This window comes from Pelodiscus sinensis, chromosome 1, assembly GCF_052426305.1.
Source record: "Pelodiscus sinensis isolate ZL-2025 chromosome 1, ASM5242630v1, whole genome shotgun sequence".
Taxonomy (NCBI): Eukaryota; Metazoa; Chordata; order Testudines; family Trionychidae; genus Pelodiscus; species Pelodiscus sinensis.
In genome coordinates this window covers 112,281,089-112,300,847 of record NC_143052.1, presented here as the reverse complement: position 1 = coordinate 112,300,847, position 19,759 = coordinate 112,281,089, and the positions used below count along the sequence as shown (strand labels likewise).

At 42.6% G+C, this 19,759-nt stretch overlaps 1 protein-coding gene across 30 annotated transcripts in view; it reads left to right on the top strand.

The window, feature by feature from the left end:
- MICAL3 (microtubule associated monooxygenase, calponin and LIM domain containing 3) overlaps positions 1-19,759 on the top strand; it is a 234,511-nt gene that overhangs the window by 191,193 nt on the left and 23,559 nt on the right. For 26 of the 30 annotated variants that reach the window (XR_016346908.1, XM_089769356.1, XM_089769377.1 and 23 more), the window contains 5 exons: positions 303-2,154; positions 3,260-3,354; positions 9,570-9,620; positions 11,897-12,004; positions 13,046-13,139. Coding sequence is in view for 29 of the 30 variants with exons in the window: in XM_089769356.1 (XP_089625482.1) it covers positions 303-2,154; positions 3,260-3,354; positions 9,570-9,620; positions 11,897-12,004; positions 13,046-13,139 (2,200 nt within the window). In the remaining variant the exon portion in view is untranslated. Of the gene's footprint in view, positions 1-302; positions 2,155-3,259; positions 3,355-9,569; positions 9,621-11,896; positions 12,005-13,045; positions 13,140-18,244; positions 18,296-19,759 lie in introns of all 30 variants that reach the window. The other 4 variants (XM_089769384.1, XM_075896930.2, XM_089769431.1 and 1 more) reach the window with 2 other exon arrangements.

The window sequence follows — 19,759 nt, the reverse complement described above, 5'->3', positions numbered from 1 at the left end:
TCAGATTCATTTGTGTATAAGCTGAATGAAGACAAAGGTTATAATTGAGACACCCTGATTTATCTTTTACTCATTTCAGTGCCATTTCAGTTAGAACAATCAAGTTTCCTATGCCACTGCTCTATAGCGACAGGCAACAAGAACACATTGACAAATGCATGGATTGATTTGCTGTTTTAATGGGAAAGAATGTAAATACAGTAAAACTCTTGGTTTTGGAGAAACTTTCCTAGTACACTTTCTTTAGACCCTTTTTGTGGTTTATAGAACACTAAAAATCTTTTGTTTCTCCATTTCCATAGAATGTAAAGGATTCCCTCACAGTACTGCCTTGCATGGACAGATCTCCAGAGAAACGCTTTTTTCCTGAACCGTTCATCATTGAAGAAAATCCAAAAGATGAAATCCTTGAAGATCAGACAGTTAAAAGCCCTTCTGTTTCTGTTTCTCTTTCTCCAATACGGTCCCAACCAGTTGCGTTGCCAGAAGCCATCACACCTACATCACCAGCACAGTCTCAGCCAGCAACACCTCTGTTGGCTTCATCCCCCCCCTCTGCCCAGTTGCCTATCTGTTCCCAGCCTCTGCCATCTGCGGAAGCACCCATTCCATCTCCAGTGGAACCTCCAGTGTGCTTTCAGCCTGCACCAGCCTTAACATCCACTCCTCTAGTCCAACTTGCCCTGAAGAGCCAAGATAATGAGGTGGAAAAATTGGGGAGCCCTACTTCTGCAGAAGAAGCCTTGAAACGGAACAATCTCGTAGAGGAGTTCTGGATAAAGAGTGCTGAAATCCGGAAGAGTCTAGGGCTCACGCCAGTGAACAGAAGCAAAGTGTCAGAGCCTAGCTTTACTGTCTCAGCCCTTGAGTCAGCTCCACTGAGTGTTTCAGAGGAGGAAGTGATCCATCTTGTAAAACCCCAGCCTGCCCCAAGAAGGCTCATCATGTCCAAGTTAGACAATGAGCAATTGTCTCTGCTGACTCCAAAATCTCCCTCAGACAAAGAGCTGAAGAGTTCCAATGAAGTAAAGAGAGATCTATCCAGCAGCTCTGGATTGGGTCTGCATGGGAGCTCATCCAACATGAAGACATTGGCTAGCCAGAGCTTCAATACTTCTGATTCTACTATGCTCACTCCACCATCAAGCCCTCCTCCACCACCTCCTCAAAATGAAGCTCCAGCAACTTTGCGTAGAAAGAGGCATCAGACAATTTGGCAGAGTGAGACAGAGTCTAAGCCAGCACCAGCACCAACACCTCCTGCTCCCTTACCTTATGAGCACAACCCTCCTGCCAAAGAGTCAACCCAGGCCTCAAAAGAAGAGGTGCGGAAGTCGTTTGTGGAGAGTGTGGATGAAATTCCATTTGCTGATGACGTAGAAGACACTTATGATGAGAGAACTGAGGATACAAGTCTTCATGATAAGTTCTTCACGCCCCCTACCAGTAGGCCAAGGCCAGAGAAGCCTCTTCACCTGCCATTGGTCAAAGAGAATGGAGGACCACTATCAATGGAAGGAGGAGCAAACCAAAGAAAGAGGGTGCTACCTCAAATCTCTCCAGAAGCCAAGGAGCTAGCTGAGGAAAGAATGAGAGCCCGAGAGAAGTCTGTAAAGAGTCAGGCATTGCGAGATGCCATGGCTAAACAGTTGTGTAAGATGAAAGATCTGGAGATGGCTGCAGCTGCTGGGGCCACCAAGGCACGGAAAGCCTCCTCCATGCCTTTGAAGCCCAAAGAGATGGATTTTGAGTCCTCGGGACGTTTGGCCATTAAAGTTGTAGAGGGCCCCACAATGAAACATGATGCTGCTAATGAAAGATTCCTCTCTCCCCCTGCTGATGTTGCTGGGCCAGAAGGGTCTGTCACCTCCTCAGAGGGCTCCAGTGGGAAAAGTAAGAAAAGGACTTCTCTCTTCTCCCCTCGTAAGAACAAAAAGGAGAAGAAATCCAAGAACGACAGCAGACTTTCTGACAAATCCAGTGGTGTTGCTGAGGAAGCCACCAAGCCCAGATCATTGTGGAAGTCTGTTTTTTCTGGGTACAAGAAAGATAAGAAGAAAAAGACTGATGACAAATCTTGCCCTAGCACTCCCTCCAGTGGTGCCACAGTGGACTCTGGGAAGCACAAGGTTTCCCCAATGGTTAGAGCAGCAGGTATAGTACATCTGCCTGTCTGCACACTGTACTTTCACCTCATCTGGAAAGTTTCTGAAATGTAGAAGTCCCAAGTTGCTACCCCACACTGCTGTGCATCTGAGTCACTCTCCTTTGCCTAACGTGCAAATGGTTTACCCTTGAGGATAATGGGATAAGCACATATTTGTTTATAAAATAAATAGCATATCAGTGGGGGAAACAGATTGTCAAATAGCAAATGTGGTCCTTTACTCTTCTGTTCATATGTCCCAGAGTACAGGGGTAGTAATTTTTCTGCCTTTCCCTGACTCAAAAGGCTGGAGTTTGCCACTTTTCAAACTTGTTTTAACTCCTGTCCTGGCTGCCCACCTTGACTATTCATTCAATTCCCTTGAATCTGGCATGGCAAACTATGCAGGGTTTTTTGAGACTGATATAAATGTTCCTTTATTCATTAAAAGGTACATGGATGCTCAAAGGAGCATGGAGCTTTAGTTACTTTCTCTCCTCTTTGCTCCCTGTGTGGCTTGGGGACCTGTCAGCTCTCCATAGCCTTACAAAACAGGGATTATGGGGTCACCCATAGATACGAATCTCCAATCGCCATCAGGTTGCCTCAGAGCATTTGAGTGACAACTTGAGACTCTTGTGCCATACTAACGCAGTTATCTATAAATATGGGCCAAATCAGAGGTACCTGTCACTTCTTTTGACTCAGGCCAAAGTGGAGCTGGACAAAATGAACTTAATCCCTGCTGCTATCATCTAAATGCCTCTTTGTAGGGACATTAACCTGGGTGGAGGGAAATGAAGCTGTGCTATGTTCAGCATCATTCTCAGATTTACCTCCTACAGAAGGTGGTGCTTCCTTAGAAAGAAACTCCACAGTCAGTGTTGCCACAGTCAGTGTTCTGGTATCACTTCATGGAGTGGTGCTCCCAGCATGGTATTTCCAGCTAGTGCAGCAGTGAGGTGTGACTGTTATAACTGTTTCAGAAGTATAAGTCAAACAGGAGCAAGGCCAAGCTCAAAAGTATCTGCAGAGAGACAGAAACACAATAACTGTGACTACTCTTCTAACCTTGTCATCCCATTCTTCTGTCTTTATTGCCTCTTTTCTCAGATTTGCAGCTCCGTCGACACCTAAGCTTCTCGGAGGACTCGGACCTCTCCAGTGATGATGTTCTTGAACGATCTTCTCAGAAGTCCAAGCGAGAGGTAGGAAGACCATTTAGATAGAGCTGCCATAATTTGGATATAGACTCAGAACCATAACAGCATTTACCAGAATTAACTTTATCATTCTTACTCTTTTTCCTGCAGATGGTGTTAATATAAGATTGGTTGAACAATAAACCTGAAATCAGCCAGTTAATTTCAATAAGTCAGATTCTCTGTTGCCATCTGTTGTTTCACTGCCTTACGCACAGGCATTATGTGTTTATTGCCTCGTTCTGAGAGTAGGATGTTTTTTTTCCCCTAGAAAGAACATACAATCTCTAGCGATGGGAAATTCGTATCTAATGAGTATATCTTACTTATATATCTAATGTTACTACAGATATGTTCCTTTGGCTTCACTTCCTGATGAAGATCTAGTTTTAGGATGTTGTTGTACCATTCTTCTATTCAGTAGATTAATCTGTTGAAGTTTGAGGCAAACTGCATACAGGTAATAGTCTGCATTCAACAAAGAGGAGCAAGCAACAGGTTTATGGTTCTGCAGCATGGCATATGTGTGTGTCTTTCCCCTGGAAGATGGGGATCTACATGTTAATCTTCTGTCTGGAAAGGGTGAGCCTGCCCCTATTCCTCTCCCATTTTGTCCCTGCTCCATTTGAGTGATTCATGGCAATTAAGCAGTATTTCCAGACGTATCTCTGTAGGTTTAACCAGTGGTTATGAAACTGAAATAGGAAAAAGGTGCTTTTGGATAAATGTGGATTTGAGCACAGATTTGTTCTCATTATACAGGTAAGGGCTGGGTGTGCTCACAGATTTGTGAGAGAAAGAAGTGTCTCCTTAGGCATGAGCAGCTTCCTTTGGCTTATGTTGTAGAGTTCTGGAGTGAGCCTCACTGCCCCTCCTCTGCCAAAGGAAACTTCAGTGTGAAATGGGACTCAGTGGGGAGTAGAAAAGTAAAGAAGAAATGGAAGGAGCATCTGCTGGACCTCCACAAACACCCAAAAAAGAAACATGTCATTTTGCTGGGACCAGGGTGTACTTGTGAGCAAGAGACTTGGCAGGAACTGAGGGGCACCTGCTTTTTCTTTCTCTCTATCTAGTGTATTCATTAAGTAAATAAGAGAGTGGCTGTGTTTTCATTGTTTCATTTGAGCAGGGAAAATATAAAGCAAAAACAGTAGAAGTGAAAGACAAAAATGTAATGCTAAATCACACAGTGGATGCTAGAGTGGAGGGAAACTGCCACTGTCGGAGGGGTTCATGCACGTGTCCTGCAGGTTTGGGGTGTGGGGATTGGATATAGGCATTTTACCCACAGTAGCATGATCCTCAACTCAAGCATGCACTGGAGAGAGAAGTGAGTTCTCTCCCGTCCCTTCTTTCTCTCCCTTGTGCTTGGATCCCAGGCTATGTCTGCACTAGAAATGTTTCATTTAGTTTAATCAACTAGTTGATGGAATTTCCATCAACTAGTCAATTAGTCAATAAGTAGGGAAGCTGCAGCGGGGTTAGCTCCCAGCCCCAGGAGTTAACCCTGCTGTGGCTCTGCCTTTTAAATGCATTAAGAGCTAGCAAGCTCTTAATACATTTAAAAAGCAGAGGCGCATCATCTGGGATGGGGCACGAGCCAGGAATAAGCTGATTCCCAGCACACGCCCAGTCTCCGTTACCCTCCTGCCTCCTCTGCCCCCCGCAGAGACAGTGCTTAGGGAAACCAGCTTTTAATCTGGCTTCCCCCAGCACCAGCTCCTGCTCTCCCCAATCTTGCTGCCTCTGAATGAGGCAGCAAGGGGGGGAAGCGACTGGTCGAGGGACTAGTTGACTGTCTGATAAGCTTATGCTTATCGGATAGTTGACTAGTCGCTTACATCCCTAGTCTGCATTTCAAGCTGGAGGTGTAATTTTGTCTGAGGAGACATACTCCTGCTAGCTCTGGTCATGCTGCTTTGCTAAAAATGTGATTGTTGCCATGGTGTCAGGAGAGGCTGGCTGCTCAAATACATAGCTAGCATGTGAGCAGGCCCTCTCGGATGTCCAGAGAGGCTGGGCCACTTCCAGCTTTTATGGCCCCTAGCAATAATAATGATAATAAATGACGACACAGGAAAACAAAATAAGGCACACAAAAAAAGAGACATAATTTGAATATTTTTTTATTTATCAAATTATTTTTCTAGCCTTTTTCTGTACAAATGCACTAATTATTGAGGAAAAATGTAGCTTTCATGCAATGTCACAGCTGATACTAAGCATGGCGAGCCCATTCCAGTGCTCTTGTCCCACAGAAGTTCTTTACCTGCTTCAACATGTTGAAGGAGCATTCACTTAAAGCCCCTGGGATACAGGCGAACTGATAAAACTATACAATTCAATTGTGATACTAGGAAATACCCCCAAGAGTCCAAGTTCGATTATTTCTTGAAGCAACTCCTTTGGCTTGCAATCCAGTTTAAAGTTCATGGAATATATTCAGTTGAGGAAGATGTCCTCATCAGTGAGATCTTTTGCGATTTCTTTGTAGTACTGTTGCTGAAATTGGTCAAAATCTGATCAGTTAACAAAAAAATTGTCTTTTACCAAACTGCATTTCTAATTTGTTTAAATTTGCAGCTCTAAACTGACAGACTGTGTCATATTTTGGTCTGAGAGGGATGCACATAAAAATAAGCTGTGAAACTTATCAAACGTCAAAAAATTAACAAGTGTCTAAATTAGGGGCCCCCTTTGAGCTTGAGGCCCAGGCCAAATGGCCCTCCTGACCCCCCCCCCCTTCTGATTGGCGCTGCATGAGGGATGGGACCACACACTTCCAACTCATGGAAGAAAAGGAGCCTCGGAGGGCTGTATCACAACTGTCCACTCTGATGGGGAGCAGCTCTCCCCACCTTTCACCAAGCCTGGAGAAATCAATGGCAAATGCCAGGTTAAGGCAGATGTCTGATTTATTTGGGGAAGGTCTCAGCTGACTGGGGAGGTTGTGGAGAAGTGCAAGTGGAAATACGGCAGAAGACAATTTCCATTTACATTTTTAATTATGATGAGATGAAAATGTAGTAAGAGTAACTAATGAAAATTCTCATAAACATGGCAAACAGAAGGATTAATGTACTGAAGTGAATGGGACTCCTCCTCGCTTCATTAAACCTCTTTAGGCTTCCCTCCCTGGATCTTATATAAGTAGTTGCCTCTGCTGAGAGGAGGGTTTTACTCTGGGAATTGTTCTTTATATTGGACCCCTTTCTTCTATTTGTTTTTGCTTCTCTCCCTCCTTTGCTTTCCCTTGAGGTGTTTCATGACAAGTTCCGACTTGCATCTGAGATGCAGAAGGAGGAGGTACCTGGGGAAACAGAAAGAGATGCAGTATGGGGGGGTTCAGATAAAAGCTGTGGTGCTGTCATTACTGTCCAGCTTGTGAATTTCTGGCTGGGGACTACAATAAGCACCATGTATATCCTCAGATTTGGGAGGGTGCTCTGGTGCCTCCATGCTGAGCGACTTTGATATAAATTGGCTTTTGCAGAAGAGACGGTGGTCACTGAGTATTTGAAGGCCTGGAAATGCTAGAGATGGTCTGGAATTCTTCATGTTGCCCAGCAAAAATATTATGCTTCCTTTTCATTTTCTCAGCTATTTTACCATAAGCAGCAAAATTTCCAGGGTGTGGTTTTCATGTCTGATGTTCTCCATTTGCTATGGCTGAGTTGCACTTAAGGTTCTCTTCTTTGCTCAGTGCCTGCCTCTGCTTTCCAGGAGCAAAATATGGGAGTGTGTGCACTCATCCAGAGGGAGCAGACCACAGACACATCAGCCCTTTGCTTCACAACAAATGTGTCTGGGGCTGTAAAACATTTATACCACTCTTGGCAAGTCTTGCTGCAGAAGGAAATGCATCCAGGGTAGGATTGTCAAAAGGGCAGCACTGATTTTTTAATGTGCTCCTTTTAACTATAGCCCAAATCAACCACTTATTTCTCCCATTGTGGGGGAAAAAGTGGCTTCCTTCATGCCACATAACTTTTATCTGAATCCTTTCCAGGTTAAAATCCAGCTGATGTTGCTTTTGTGGTTGTTGTACTGAACTTGCTTTCCAGCAGGCTTGGCCTATTTATCCCATCCATCCTAGCATTAGCAATCAGCAGCAAATTAACTTTGTGTGGCTTAATGTGTTGCCTTTCAACAAAACCTTCATGTAAAGAATGTTGATGTCCTTCCTTGTGGGTTGTGCACTTATAAATGTGTGTTTGTGAGAGAGAGAATGTACACAATGTGATGCAGTGCTCAAGAGATATGTTTCCTGCTGCAGATATTTTGCTGAATACTAAAAAGTTTGCATACATGTTCAGATTGTTCCTCAGCTTTTCATTCATGATTGGTTTAGTTAAATGAATGTTCTGCAAAAATGCTGAATGCTGGCACTTTCCCCAGAGTGGTGTCGTAGTGCTCTTTGTACCTCATTGCACAATGGAAATTCTCTTCCCTTAGACATACGGGGCAATAAAATCACCTTAAGGAGGCACAGGAGCTGGGATCATGCTTCATACCAAAGGTAGAAAGAGCACACTAATTCTGCTGGAGTTAGCACACCAGAAATAGCAGTGTGGCAGTGGTGGCTCAGAAATAATCCCACCCAACTCTCTGTGTTGCCCCATCTAGCTTGAGCTGTCACCTGAGCTGCTGCAACCACACTGCTATTTTTAGTGGTAGTGTGTGCTTGTTTGCCTCAAGCAAAGGTAGCGCATCTGTCTCCTACAAAGCACTCTCCCTACTGCTGGGAAGAAAGCAACTTTTTTTTTTTTACTGAGTTGAAATTACAAGATTGAAGAGCCAGAGCATAAGAATGGCTGTACTGAGTCAGACCAAAGGTCCATCTAGCCCAGTAGCCTGTCTGCTGACAGTGGCCAATGCCAGATGTCCCAGAGGGAGGGATCACAACAGGTGATCCTCACGTGATAGCTCCCCTGTCTCCCACTTCCAGAGAAAAAGAGGCTAGGGATACCCTTCCTACCCATCCTGGCTAATAGCCATTGATGGACCTAGCCTCCATGAATCTATCTAGCTCTTTTTTGAACCCTGTTAAAGCAGAGTATTCAGACTTAGAGCACATCTCCTTACTCAGCTTTGGCTGTAAAGAACAGTTCCAATACCATTCAGCTGCATTTAGTACTCTTGGAGGAGTCCCACTCAGGTAGCAAGTCAGAGTGTCTATTAGCTTATGTGACGCAACACGCTCAGCACCCCAGGTAGTGGTCTTGCAGGTTACAAAGCCATGAGTGAGGCCATGGTAGTGGAATTTCAAGATTGTTTTTAGCTAGTAAGCAAGGGCCATACCTAAGTCATAAAGCACCAGGACTGAGAAATAAGATTGTGGAGCAGAAAGTAGATGAGGAAGGAGTACAACTGAATCAGCGTGTGATCTTGCGGCCACGCTGAATGTTGAACAAGCAGACGCAAGAGTGAGCCCCACTAGAATGCAGGCTTTATGATACGTGACAAAGGCAAAATCCATGGACAAGATACCAGATTGTATAAAGAGCACCATGGTAAGATATTTGAAAAGGCTTCTTCACCAAGAGATTAATTAATACGTAGAATGGACCCTTGTCTTAGTTATACATCTGTGCAGCATCTAGCTCAGTGGGTCCTCATCCCTGACTGGGGTTCCCTGCTGTAACACAAATAACAGCTTACGGGAAGCCTCTGGGGCTAGTGATTATGAAGCCTGCATATCAGCCAGTCTTGTTTTTGGACAAATCTGTTGAAAGTTTTGTGTTCCTGGCGAGAAACGTAGGGAGGACTGGGTGAAGCTATGGTTCTCACAAGCCAAACCTTTCTTTATAAAGACACTCAATCATAAGTGTGTGGATTTTTTTTAAAGATGCCTTGTATGATTGGCTGAGCTGGTTCAGATCAAAACAGAACCAATCCAAACCGTTGCACCAGTGCTGGAACCAAAATGTTGTTTGGCCATATATTTACACGTACTTATTGCCGGAATAGAAAAGGGACTCTCCTGGATCACTGGTTTCCCAAAGAGGCTCCTCAGTTGGAATTGACTTCCAGAGAGTGCTGAGTAGAGATTTTCCATTGTGCGTAGTCAGGCTATGCCAGGTTCACCATTTGTGCAATTTTATGTTGCGTTTCAAAACAGCTTTGTTTTTATTACTGTGCATTTGTTTTCAATGTTGAACTGATTTTGCTCCATTTTGTGTGTTTTTATTTTTTTCCCCTTTACCATTCCCCATTTAAAGTCGATTTATGTACCACACGCCCTGGCATTCAAGAGATCATACTCGTCAAAGGTAGTGTCTCCATTGCCATTAGCTGGCCATTGTTGCATGCATGCCCATTTATTAACCCATTGTGTCCATACATCACTCCCAGCCCTCCCACCCCATCTGCACTAACACCACAACCCCTGACTGTGCATGAATGAGATGTTAGCAGACAGTGGCAGTGGAATCTTCTTTGAGGTCATCTACAGGAAATGTGTCAAAGCCCAAACCTTCCTGACTTGTTACATTGCATGAAATGATCAGTGCACCTCAGGGGTGCAAAAGGGGAACTGTTAATCGCTCTGCAGGACAGCCTGGTGCTGAAGATGCATTAAGAACCCTTAGCCTCATAGCAGACTGGTTTGTTAGGTAGAAAGTGTATTGTACATTTGTGTGTGTGGTTTTTTTTTTAAACACCCCTCAGGATTTGGAAAAGAGTAAATGGTTATACGTTAGTTTCTAGAGTCTTCTGAAATACACCAGGACAACCGGGAAATCTTAATGAAACTCTATCCCCCATTGAAAGCAAAATACAGAATTTGCATTAACTTTTCCAAAATAGGAGTATCTCTGTTTCCTAAGCTCCCTCTCTGCCCTTAAACCAAGCCTGTCTCACAGGAGTTCTTCTGGGATCTGAACCCACCCCCACCCTCAATTATTTAGCCTTCTGACTGAGGTAGCATACTGTGTAGAAAATGAAGAAGCAAAGAATTAACTCCTTTCCCTTGAAAAACAACGAGTAGAACTGTGGCACCGTAGAGACTAACTATATATATATATATAGTATTCTGAGCTTTTGTGGGCAAAACCCACCTCTTCAGATGAGATGACTTCCCTTGGAATACATAATGGTGCCTCCATGTAATCCCCTTTGTCAGAAGCTTGGGATAGAGCTGCTGCTTTTGGGCTTTAAAACTCCTCTGAAGATCACACTTAAACTATCCCAGATATTGGTTGCCAAGTACTATCTTAAAGAGATTGGCTGCTTAGTTGAGGACTAACAAAAGAATAGTGATTTTAACTAGACTTAAAAAAAAAGAAATTCCGGTCTCCTTTGTCCTGAAACTAAGCTTCACAGTGGAATGGGATCTCTGTCCAGAACTGGGTTTGATTATGAAGAGGCAGGTTACTCTTTCCACTTGTCCCTGAGACGTTGGATCCATATATGTGGAGGAGGAAAGGTGCTTTTTTCAGTCAAGTGAGTTCAGTCTCATTAGCTTGATATAATTGTGAAGCTACTTTAACATCTTTAACATCACGTAAGCTGGTGCCCATGTAGGGTACAATCCAGAGGTAATACTGGTCTTGAAATGATGACTGAAAAGATTAGTCCTGGGAGAATTTTGGAACGGTTGCATTTGAAGCCATAGTAAAATTGCAGAATTCCCTCAGGATTGCAAGGTATTAAACCATATCTGTCCTGGTATTAAGAGGACTTTCCTGATATGTTAAGTTAGCTGAAGAAGCACCTTATTGCCTCCATAGCTATGGCCTTTTTTTCCATGACATTATTTCTTGTGGTTTCTTTTTTCACTGGGCTAACTGGTGGTTATTGTGAAAGTTCCTTTCTCCCCTATGTTGAGGTCTTATCTATGCACCCAGAAATTGCAGTAATTTAACTAAGCACTTGTCAACGCAGGAAATGCTTTACTGTTTTAAAACTGATATAGTTTTTTCAGTGTAACTCCTCTGTGGTGGACACTTATTCTAAATAAAGAGTGGCTTTTTTCCATTCAGCTTAAAACCCTTCCAAATCCAAAGCAATATAAGATAAACTGAAAAAGGCACCTTACACTGGAATAGGAATGCCCACATATGGGGATGCTGATATAAGCTAATGTTTGAACTAAAACAGTTAATTATGTTGGTATGAGTCCCCTGTAGACAAGCCTGTATCCCTTTTCCTAAGTTAAGTCATTGCAGCCTCCATATGTAGACACTATTAAATTGATTTCAGAGTGTCCACAAAAGAGGGTTGTGTTAGTCAGCTAAAAGGGTGCAATTTTTGTGTTTAGACTGGATCTAAGATTACTGTACACCAGCGAGTGGTGGGACTGGGATGCTGTATAAAATCACAGCTTTGTCGTTGAGGCACATGCTCCTTCGAGCTGTATTGATGCTGATGGTGTCACTTGCTGTGCTGTAAACATCCATAAAGATGGAACAGCTAGACTGTTAGTTTGACAAAGTTCTGGGAGTGAAGGATCACATCACTTGGGAGGTTAATGGAGAGAGAGGTGCCTTCCCTCCCCTGCACTCCTGTTCATGGTATGTGAAATCAGTTCTCGATTTCCTTTCTGCAGAGAGCCTACACTGAGGAGGAGCTGAACGCCAAACTGACCAGACGAGTGCAGAAAGCTGCCCGGCGACAAGCAAAGCAGGAGGAGCTAAAGAGGTTACACAGAGCCCAGGTAGTACCTCTGGTAGTATCATCTTGTCCTGGCGGGAAATTCACTCTGCTGTCCACGTGTCCTTATTATCCTGACGCTCAATAGGCTGTGCAAGAAGAGTCTGTGTATCCTAATTGTCTTGATTACTCTCCTGTATTTCAGTGAGATTACTGCTGTTCCTACTGGCTTCATCACATTGGGTGCCTCATCAGAACATGCCAGAAATTGCTCAAAGTTTTCATGATAGTGCAGCGCAAGGGAGCGCCTGCTTAGTTAGGGTACAGCTACACCGCAACATTATTTCAAAATAACTAGCATTATTGCTAAATAACTTAGTCTGCGTCTACATAGCAGACAGTTATTTCAAAATAATGTTGAAATACTTTCAAGCTGGAGTACTTCTTACTCCGACTCCTGCAACCCTCATTGTACAAGGAACAAGGGAAGTCAGAGTAAGAGTGCTCTATTTCGAAATAAGTGCTGTGTAGACGCTCCCAATTTCAAAATAAGCTACGCAACTGATGGAGCTCAATTTGCGTAGTTTATTTCAAGTTAAGCCCTGCTGTGTAGATGCACCCTTTGAGCTCCTAGAGCTGAACAAAAAACATTGTTAATAGTGAATAACGTGATGCCAGTGATGGTATAAGCCACAGATGTTACAGTGGGATTTTGCTGCAATAAGTGTTACCTGATGGGCATGTTATTGTCAGAAGGCTAATGAAATGGGCTGTGGGTGTCCTCAGGTAGTGGGAGGAGCTGCATGAAAACTGTTGGCCAGTTGTGTTCTCTCCCTGAGAAAGGGGGCTGCCTAACCAAACAGCACCCTCTCTTGCTTTGGGAGCTTGGGAGAATCATAGGCAGAAAATGGAGCATTGTGGGATTGCATGCAAAACTAGAGCAAAGAACATACCTCTCTTCTGATCAGACATATGCCTCTGAAATACTGAATGAAGGGCAGCCTTTTTTGGAATTCCTGGGAAATGGGAGCAGTCACTCTGGGCTGGATAATGTGGAGTACATGAATAGTTCCTGATGGTGTTCTTCTCTCCCTTTCCTAAACAGATCATCCAACGGCAGCTGGAGCAGGTAGAAGAGAAGCAGAGGCAGCTGGAGGAGAGAGGGGTTGCTGTGGAAAAGGCCCTTAGAGGAGAAGCAGGTACCTTACAATGTTCAGTTTGTTTGTAATGTTTGCTGACTAAATGCCCATGCAATAGTTCACAACAATTTGGAGTTCATGGTGGGGGAGTCCCCTCTGAACTGAAAGTGGAATAGCTTAACCTGGACTCAGATAATGAATTCATTCATTCCCCTTTTCACAGCAGAATTTTGAGGTGCTGTTATCTCTGAGGTTCTTCTAACTCTTGAGTTTTCTTTCATGGCAGAAGTCCCCAAACCAGTTCTCTTTGCTCAGAGCTCAGGAAATGCCTACCCACTGTTTATTAAAATCTAAAGCTACACGTCTCTGTTATTATTTGGTGGTGGAACAAAAGTGATTGTAGAGAAATTGCACAGGGTTTACCCAGCTGGGATTCACTTTGCTTACCCAGCAAGGAGAGCTTATCTGACAAGATAAGAAACTAACTGTGATCTATGTTTTTCCTGCATTGTATTGGATCGTCAAATACAAGTGTTCACACAAGGGACCATCACAGAACTGATCCAGCAAGTACCTTCTCACTACACAGCCCAAACACCAATAACCTCTCACCTGGGCTCTGTGGAGCAGAAATGCATGTACCAAAAGGTTTCACTATGTCATACTGTTAATGTGCTACATCCCTTTTGTGGCTAAATAAAATGAGTACTGAGCAAGGCTGGAAAAATACCTGAACAGAAAAGCACTTATTTCAAGTGGCAATTTTTTAATCCCTCCTACTTTCCTCACATGATGTCATAATCCAGAGAAAAACAATCCCAAATGATAAAATTATTGGGCTGGCAGCCTGCCCCCTACAGACAAATGCAAGGGATGTGTGCGTAGCAAGCCCAGATGTGTGCACCATACTTCAGAGGCCAGAGATTATGAATGGTAATAGTAGGACAGCTGTTTGAAAGATGTGCAATGTGGTGCTTGAATGGAAGAGCAACCATTGTTTCTATAAGAATTGCACTGGACTGGACAATAAAGGTTTGTTGGGAGGAAGGTCTGGTGTGGTTCCCATTGGTTACTATTCAGCCATCTCACTTTGTCCTCTTTAACCCTCAGTTTGGTCAGAGACCTAAGTCACAACATCATCTAGTCTAACCTCCTGGATATCACATACCACCACCATCCAGCACCCACACATTAAACTCAGCAATGGAAATTAAACCAAGCTAGTATCTACAGGATTCCAAACTATTATGTGAAGAGAAATGAAATAGGAGGGACCAAGGAGAGAAAGGGAATAGGAGGGACCATTACTCAAGGCCACTGCAATATCTGAGAAATTAAGTGAGAAATATCCAGATAATTTTGGCCAGTGGCTCTCACCCTGCCACTGCAGAGGAAAGTGCCTATAGAAACAGGACTATTAGCAGTGTCTTATCAAAACAAAGCATTATTTGGCAATCATGTAGTCAGCATTGGACACAGGCTTGATCACCTCAGTGGGTTTTTGTTCAGCTTGATTTCTGTGATATGTGGGTTCAGAGTAATCTGATGCAATAACACATCTGCAGTGGCATCTCTCTTTATGCTATCTATGCATTCATACAAGGCCCCACATGCAGACCCCAGGCCTTCTAGCTACTGCACAATTAACACCTCTCTGTCATCTTTGGTTTTATTTTTTTTAACTTGTTCCCCTTGTCACTTTGAGTCCCTTCTTCCTCATTCATCCGTGCAGGGAGTGTCACCAGTGGCTGTGGAGCCTAACAAATGGAAGCATGTGCTTCTCCTCAGTCTAGGGAATGTCATAGACAAGCAAGCCATGATGGTGTGGGGGTTGTGGGTATACGATTTGGAGTGAAGGCGGGGGAGGGAGGAGTTGTATTAAGACCTTTCATATTTTACTTTTTAATGAGCCTGACAGAAACCTAAAGCAAGCCGTGCATGGGTTGGTCTGTTTGTGACCATTTTTAAAAAAAGCAGGACTATGAGAACATACAAGTTAGGTTTATAGAAACTTCAACTCGTCATAAGGAACTTTGCAGCCTGAAGTCTTCCAAGCCTGGCAGAGGATAAACAGAGAAAACTTTATTCCAAAAACTGCCTTAATTCAACCTGTGCTGGCTAAAACTAAGACTAGAATGTGACCTCTCCTCCCCAGCCACCCAATTATGGGCATTTTACATATCTTCACATTGGAAGCACTGTGTTTCCTCTCCTTTTAAAATCCTTATTTTATCTCTCCCTCAGCGGTATTGTCAATTTTGTCTCCTCCATTCATGGATCATCCAGGATAGCTACACACATATCCTCTCACACTTTTCCCTGAAGCAGACCCCTATGTTGCCTCAGTTACTGACTCAGTAATGGTTGCTGTGTATGAAATCACTGCAAACTCTACTGTACTTTATGGCTTTCAATTCTGCTCCTTTATCAGCCATGTTTAGTGCTGCCCCTTAATGAAATCCTATCAGCAAAGGAGGTCAAATGTGTACAGTGCCTGTATGATATCTGAAGATGGTCTTTCCCTGTTTCAGAGGGAAGGAATTCCTTGGCCATGCTTAAGGTGGAGAAATACATCTTTTGTACATATTTGGCCGACATAGAGGGCTGAGGTACATAGGAATTACTATACAGGATTAAATCAATAGTCCATCTATTCTAGCATCCTTTCTTGAAGGGTAGCTGGTATCAGATGCTTCAGTGAAAGGTGTTATACATTCTGTAATACATAACTGTGATCACCTGACCATAGAGGAAATTTCTTCCTAACTTTCATCACTGGTTGATTTTTTTACATAAAACCTAAAGGTTTATATTCCTGTCATTAAGAATAATAACAATAAGTTTCAACTAGCTCTTACAGTGTGTAAGTTGCAGCACAAACATAAAGGAAGGAACAGACAAATGATTTACCTAACAAATGATAGGGGGAAATAGGCTAGTAAAGTGGACAAAAAGGTTAGCCACTTCTTGATGGCAATATTAGACATATGGACAGTTTCCAGCTAATTACGTTTTGTGTAAAAATATTTCCTTTATCAGTTTTAAATTTACTGCCTTTCGAAAATTTCCTTTGTTTCCTTTGCCCTTGTATTATGAAAAAGAATAGACAAGCACACCTGATCTTCCCTGCCCTACACATTGCCTCTGTCAGGTCCCTTCATATTCATTTCTTCTCTAAACTAAAACATTTAAAATCTCTCCTCCTATGGGAGTCTCTTCCTGCTTTCAGTCATTCTCATCATCACCCACTTCTGGCCCGTTCTATTTCTACAATATCTTTTTCAACGTGAAGTGACAAGAACTGTAAAGAGCATTGTAGGTGAGGATTTATGATTTGTTTATATCATTAGAATAGTTTCACTTCGATTTTTCATCTAGCCTATATACATCTGAACCTTGTTTGCTTTATTAACTGCCCTTGCTTGAGCAGATGTCTTCAATGAACTCTTACAGTGATGTCCAACTCTCTTCCGGAGAGGTTACAGTTCATTTAGAACACAGCAATGTGTGTGATTTTTTTTTTCCCCCCACATCATCCCTTATCTGATGTTTGTCAACATTGAACTTCATCTATCATACTGTTAGCTCGTCATCTAATTTAGTTGCCTTTGAAGTTTCTTGGTTTACTTTAGTTTTGACTAAAATCTAAGTCATTTTAGCTGCAAGTGTTTCCACCTCCCTGTTCACCTTTTTTTCCAGATCACTGATAAATACAGAAATACCACCAGTACTAGGACAGAAGTTGGGAGCACCCCACTGTTAATTTCGTACCATGTTAAAAGTTGAACATTTATTCCTGCACTTATTTTTTTTTTAATTCTTAGTTTACAATCCATAACTGGTCCCCCCCATGACTACTTAGTGTCCTTATTAATCTTTCTGCCTTTCTTTGACAATCTCTCCCATTGGTGGTTGCACAGACTAAAATCAAAGCATAGGAAAAATATCTTTGAATGTTCTGAAATGTGAACTCCATCTCAGATGAAAAGTTTGGTGTGTACAGGAGTTCGGTCTTTTGAAATCTTATTTGCATCAGTGCATCTTTCTCTCAGATGCAGCAAGATAGGCTCAAAAGTTTAATTCTCCATTTCCTTCAAATGCCCCATGGGAAATGGTGTTCTGTGTGGGATTAACATTAGTTTAGCAAAATTATGCTTAATAAAAAAGTGTTGATCTGGTAGGACACATGTTTGGCTTTGGTCTCTAGTGTTTGTTTTCTACTCTGTTTGCTAATTATTAAACCAAGTGAGTAATGAGGGCTCTGTCATCTTGGATATTTCTTCTCACACTTTAAAAAGATCTGGGGTAGCCAATTTTAAAAGTTAAGGAAAATATGTCTGCAGCTCTCAGCTCACTGAGGGTTTACTCTGGTATTCATAAGCTAAACCATGTACTTTGGGAAATAGTGCACTCAGCCAAACAGAAGGAACTGCCCCCATCTGCCTCTTGCCCAAAAAACCTCCGTGTAGTACCAGACTGGCTGGCTAGCTCTTCTGTGGATGGTGTACAGTACACACGATGTCCATTATCACATACCTGCACAGGCTCTTTTCTTCCCGAGCACCGAGTCCCCACCCACAGCAACACACTTCACCATGGCAGAAATATACACTTCTCGTTGTAAAGTGCACACTTTCATGCACTTGGTCATGCCAGCACACAGTGCCCTGCATTCATGTGCTGTACACACAGCCGTGTCTCACCCCACTCCCCAGGAAATCAGTGCTTATGTCTGTCATGGAGCTTCCCTGAGAAACTACAATGCTTCCTTATGACACATTTTGCAGCATGGAAGTAACAAACATAACTCTTCCTTTCTTTGCAAGAACTGGAAACAGGTCTATGTCAGGTACTAGTACAAACTGAACGAGATGAAATGTCTCTGTACAGACCTCCTATCCCCTCCCTTTGGAAGACAATGCCTGCCTGCCTGCTGGGAATTATTATTCTGTCTCCCCATCTCCTCCAGTATATGTATATGTATATCTATATATAGTTATATAGTTGCATGATTTCTTGTTGTTTCTTTGTCTCTTTCTCTCACCTACTGTCTCTGTCATGTCTGTATGTCTGTCTTTCTGATTCATATATATTGCTTTGATTTAGTGGGGTTAGGGGTAGATATCTGATCCAATAACTCTCTCTTCACCAATTCCTTGTTGTAGACTATTGGGGCGAGTCTTATTACAGTGACCTCATCGACTTGCACCTGGGTGGTATGTATAGCAGAACCTCTTACTGAGACTAACCCTGCTGACACCCCTCCCAGCCTTCCCTTCACCTCTTCCTCCCATCCTTGTCTCACAAACAACAAGAAGAAACAAACCTTGCACATAATTGATTGGCTATAGCAGAACCCTTTTTCCAGCTCAAAGAGAAGAGACTCTGTTGCAATTTACAAACCATTTATGAGGATTTTTTCCCCACAAAAGTTAAATTCTCCTCCTTTGGGTTTTACACAACTGAATTCTGTTTCTAAATTAAATTTTAACCCTTAAATTTCAGCAACCTTCCCTGTTGGTAACAAAGCCCATTTTGTTGTCCGACTTCCCAGAAGCATTCTCTCCCTTCACATTCCACAAGAGTAAAGAAGTCAGCATAAACTGAATGAAAAATAATGGGAATCAAAACAGGAAACAACAAATTGTAGTAATTCCAGATTTGGGGAATAAAACAGCCCAGTGCTCTCAAAAGTCAGCTCCTGAAGTTTTTTTCTTATTCCAAAGAAACTAGAGTTTTGTGATGTCCTAACGAGAACAGAATGTTCCCAGTAGAGACATTGGAAACACGGGTAAATAAGGGAAACTTCTTCCGTCTTATTTTGTTATCCTGTAAGTTAGGAGAGAATCTCCTAATAGAACCCTGTTATCTTACTTCCCTGAGGCATACTCTGTATCCAGTCATCTGAAGAAATGGGCTGTGCCCATGAAAGCTCAAGATACCATTTACATATTTTGTTAGTCTTTAAAGTGCTACCAGACTATTTGTTGTTTTTTAATTTTTTTCTGTATCATCAAACTGTCATAATGGAAACTTCCTATTCATTCTCTTTTATTAATTTAAAAACCTTAAAAACCCACATTACAGTTTTTATTTACTCTACCTTTGTTTGATGTAGGGATTAAAAATCATCCCTCTGACACTGCAGTATTTCTTTCTTGAATGGGTGGCACTGTCTGCCTCCTTTAATAGGTGTCATTAGCTTAAGATTGTAAATTCTATTTGTCTGTAGTTTGCCAGCCTTGACAATTAAGATCCCTTTTCAATTATTTTAGCCCCAATTGTAGCAGTTCTCTTGTTTAGTCACAAGAACTAGCCTAAGAAACCAGTACTCCCTAAGTAGAGCCAACAGATGCTAACTGCTGGCTCATACTGTCTTTTTTAGCCCTCATTTCTCATTCATAATATAAAGTTGTTAAGCCCAAAGTATATACTTACGGGTAAGAGAGTGTCAAGGTCAACTCCCCAGTATGGAAAGAAGTGACTTCCATGTGCATACACACTGATCCTGATCCAAAGCCCATTGCAGTTAGTGGCAATTTTTCCACTGACTGCAGGCGGCTTTACATCAGGCCCTCTAGGAGCAGTTTACTTTTTTTTTAAACTGTCATTTCCTTCATCTGCCTTTCCCCAAGACTTCCACCATGGCCATCACCGCACCACACAATAGTCTGTCTGTC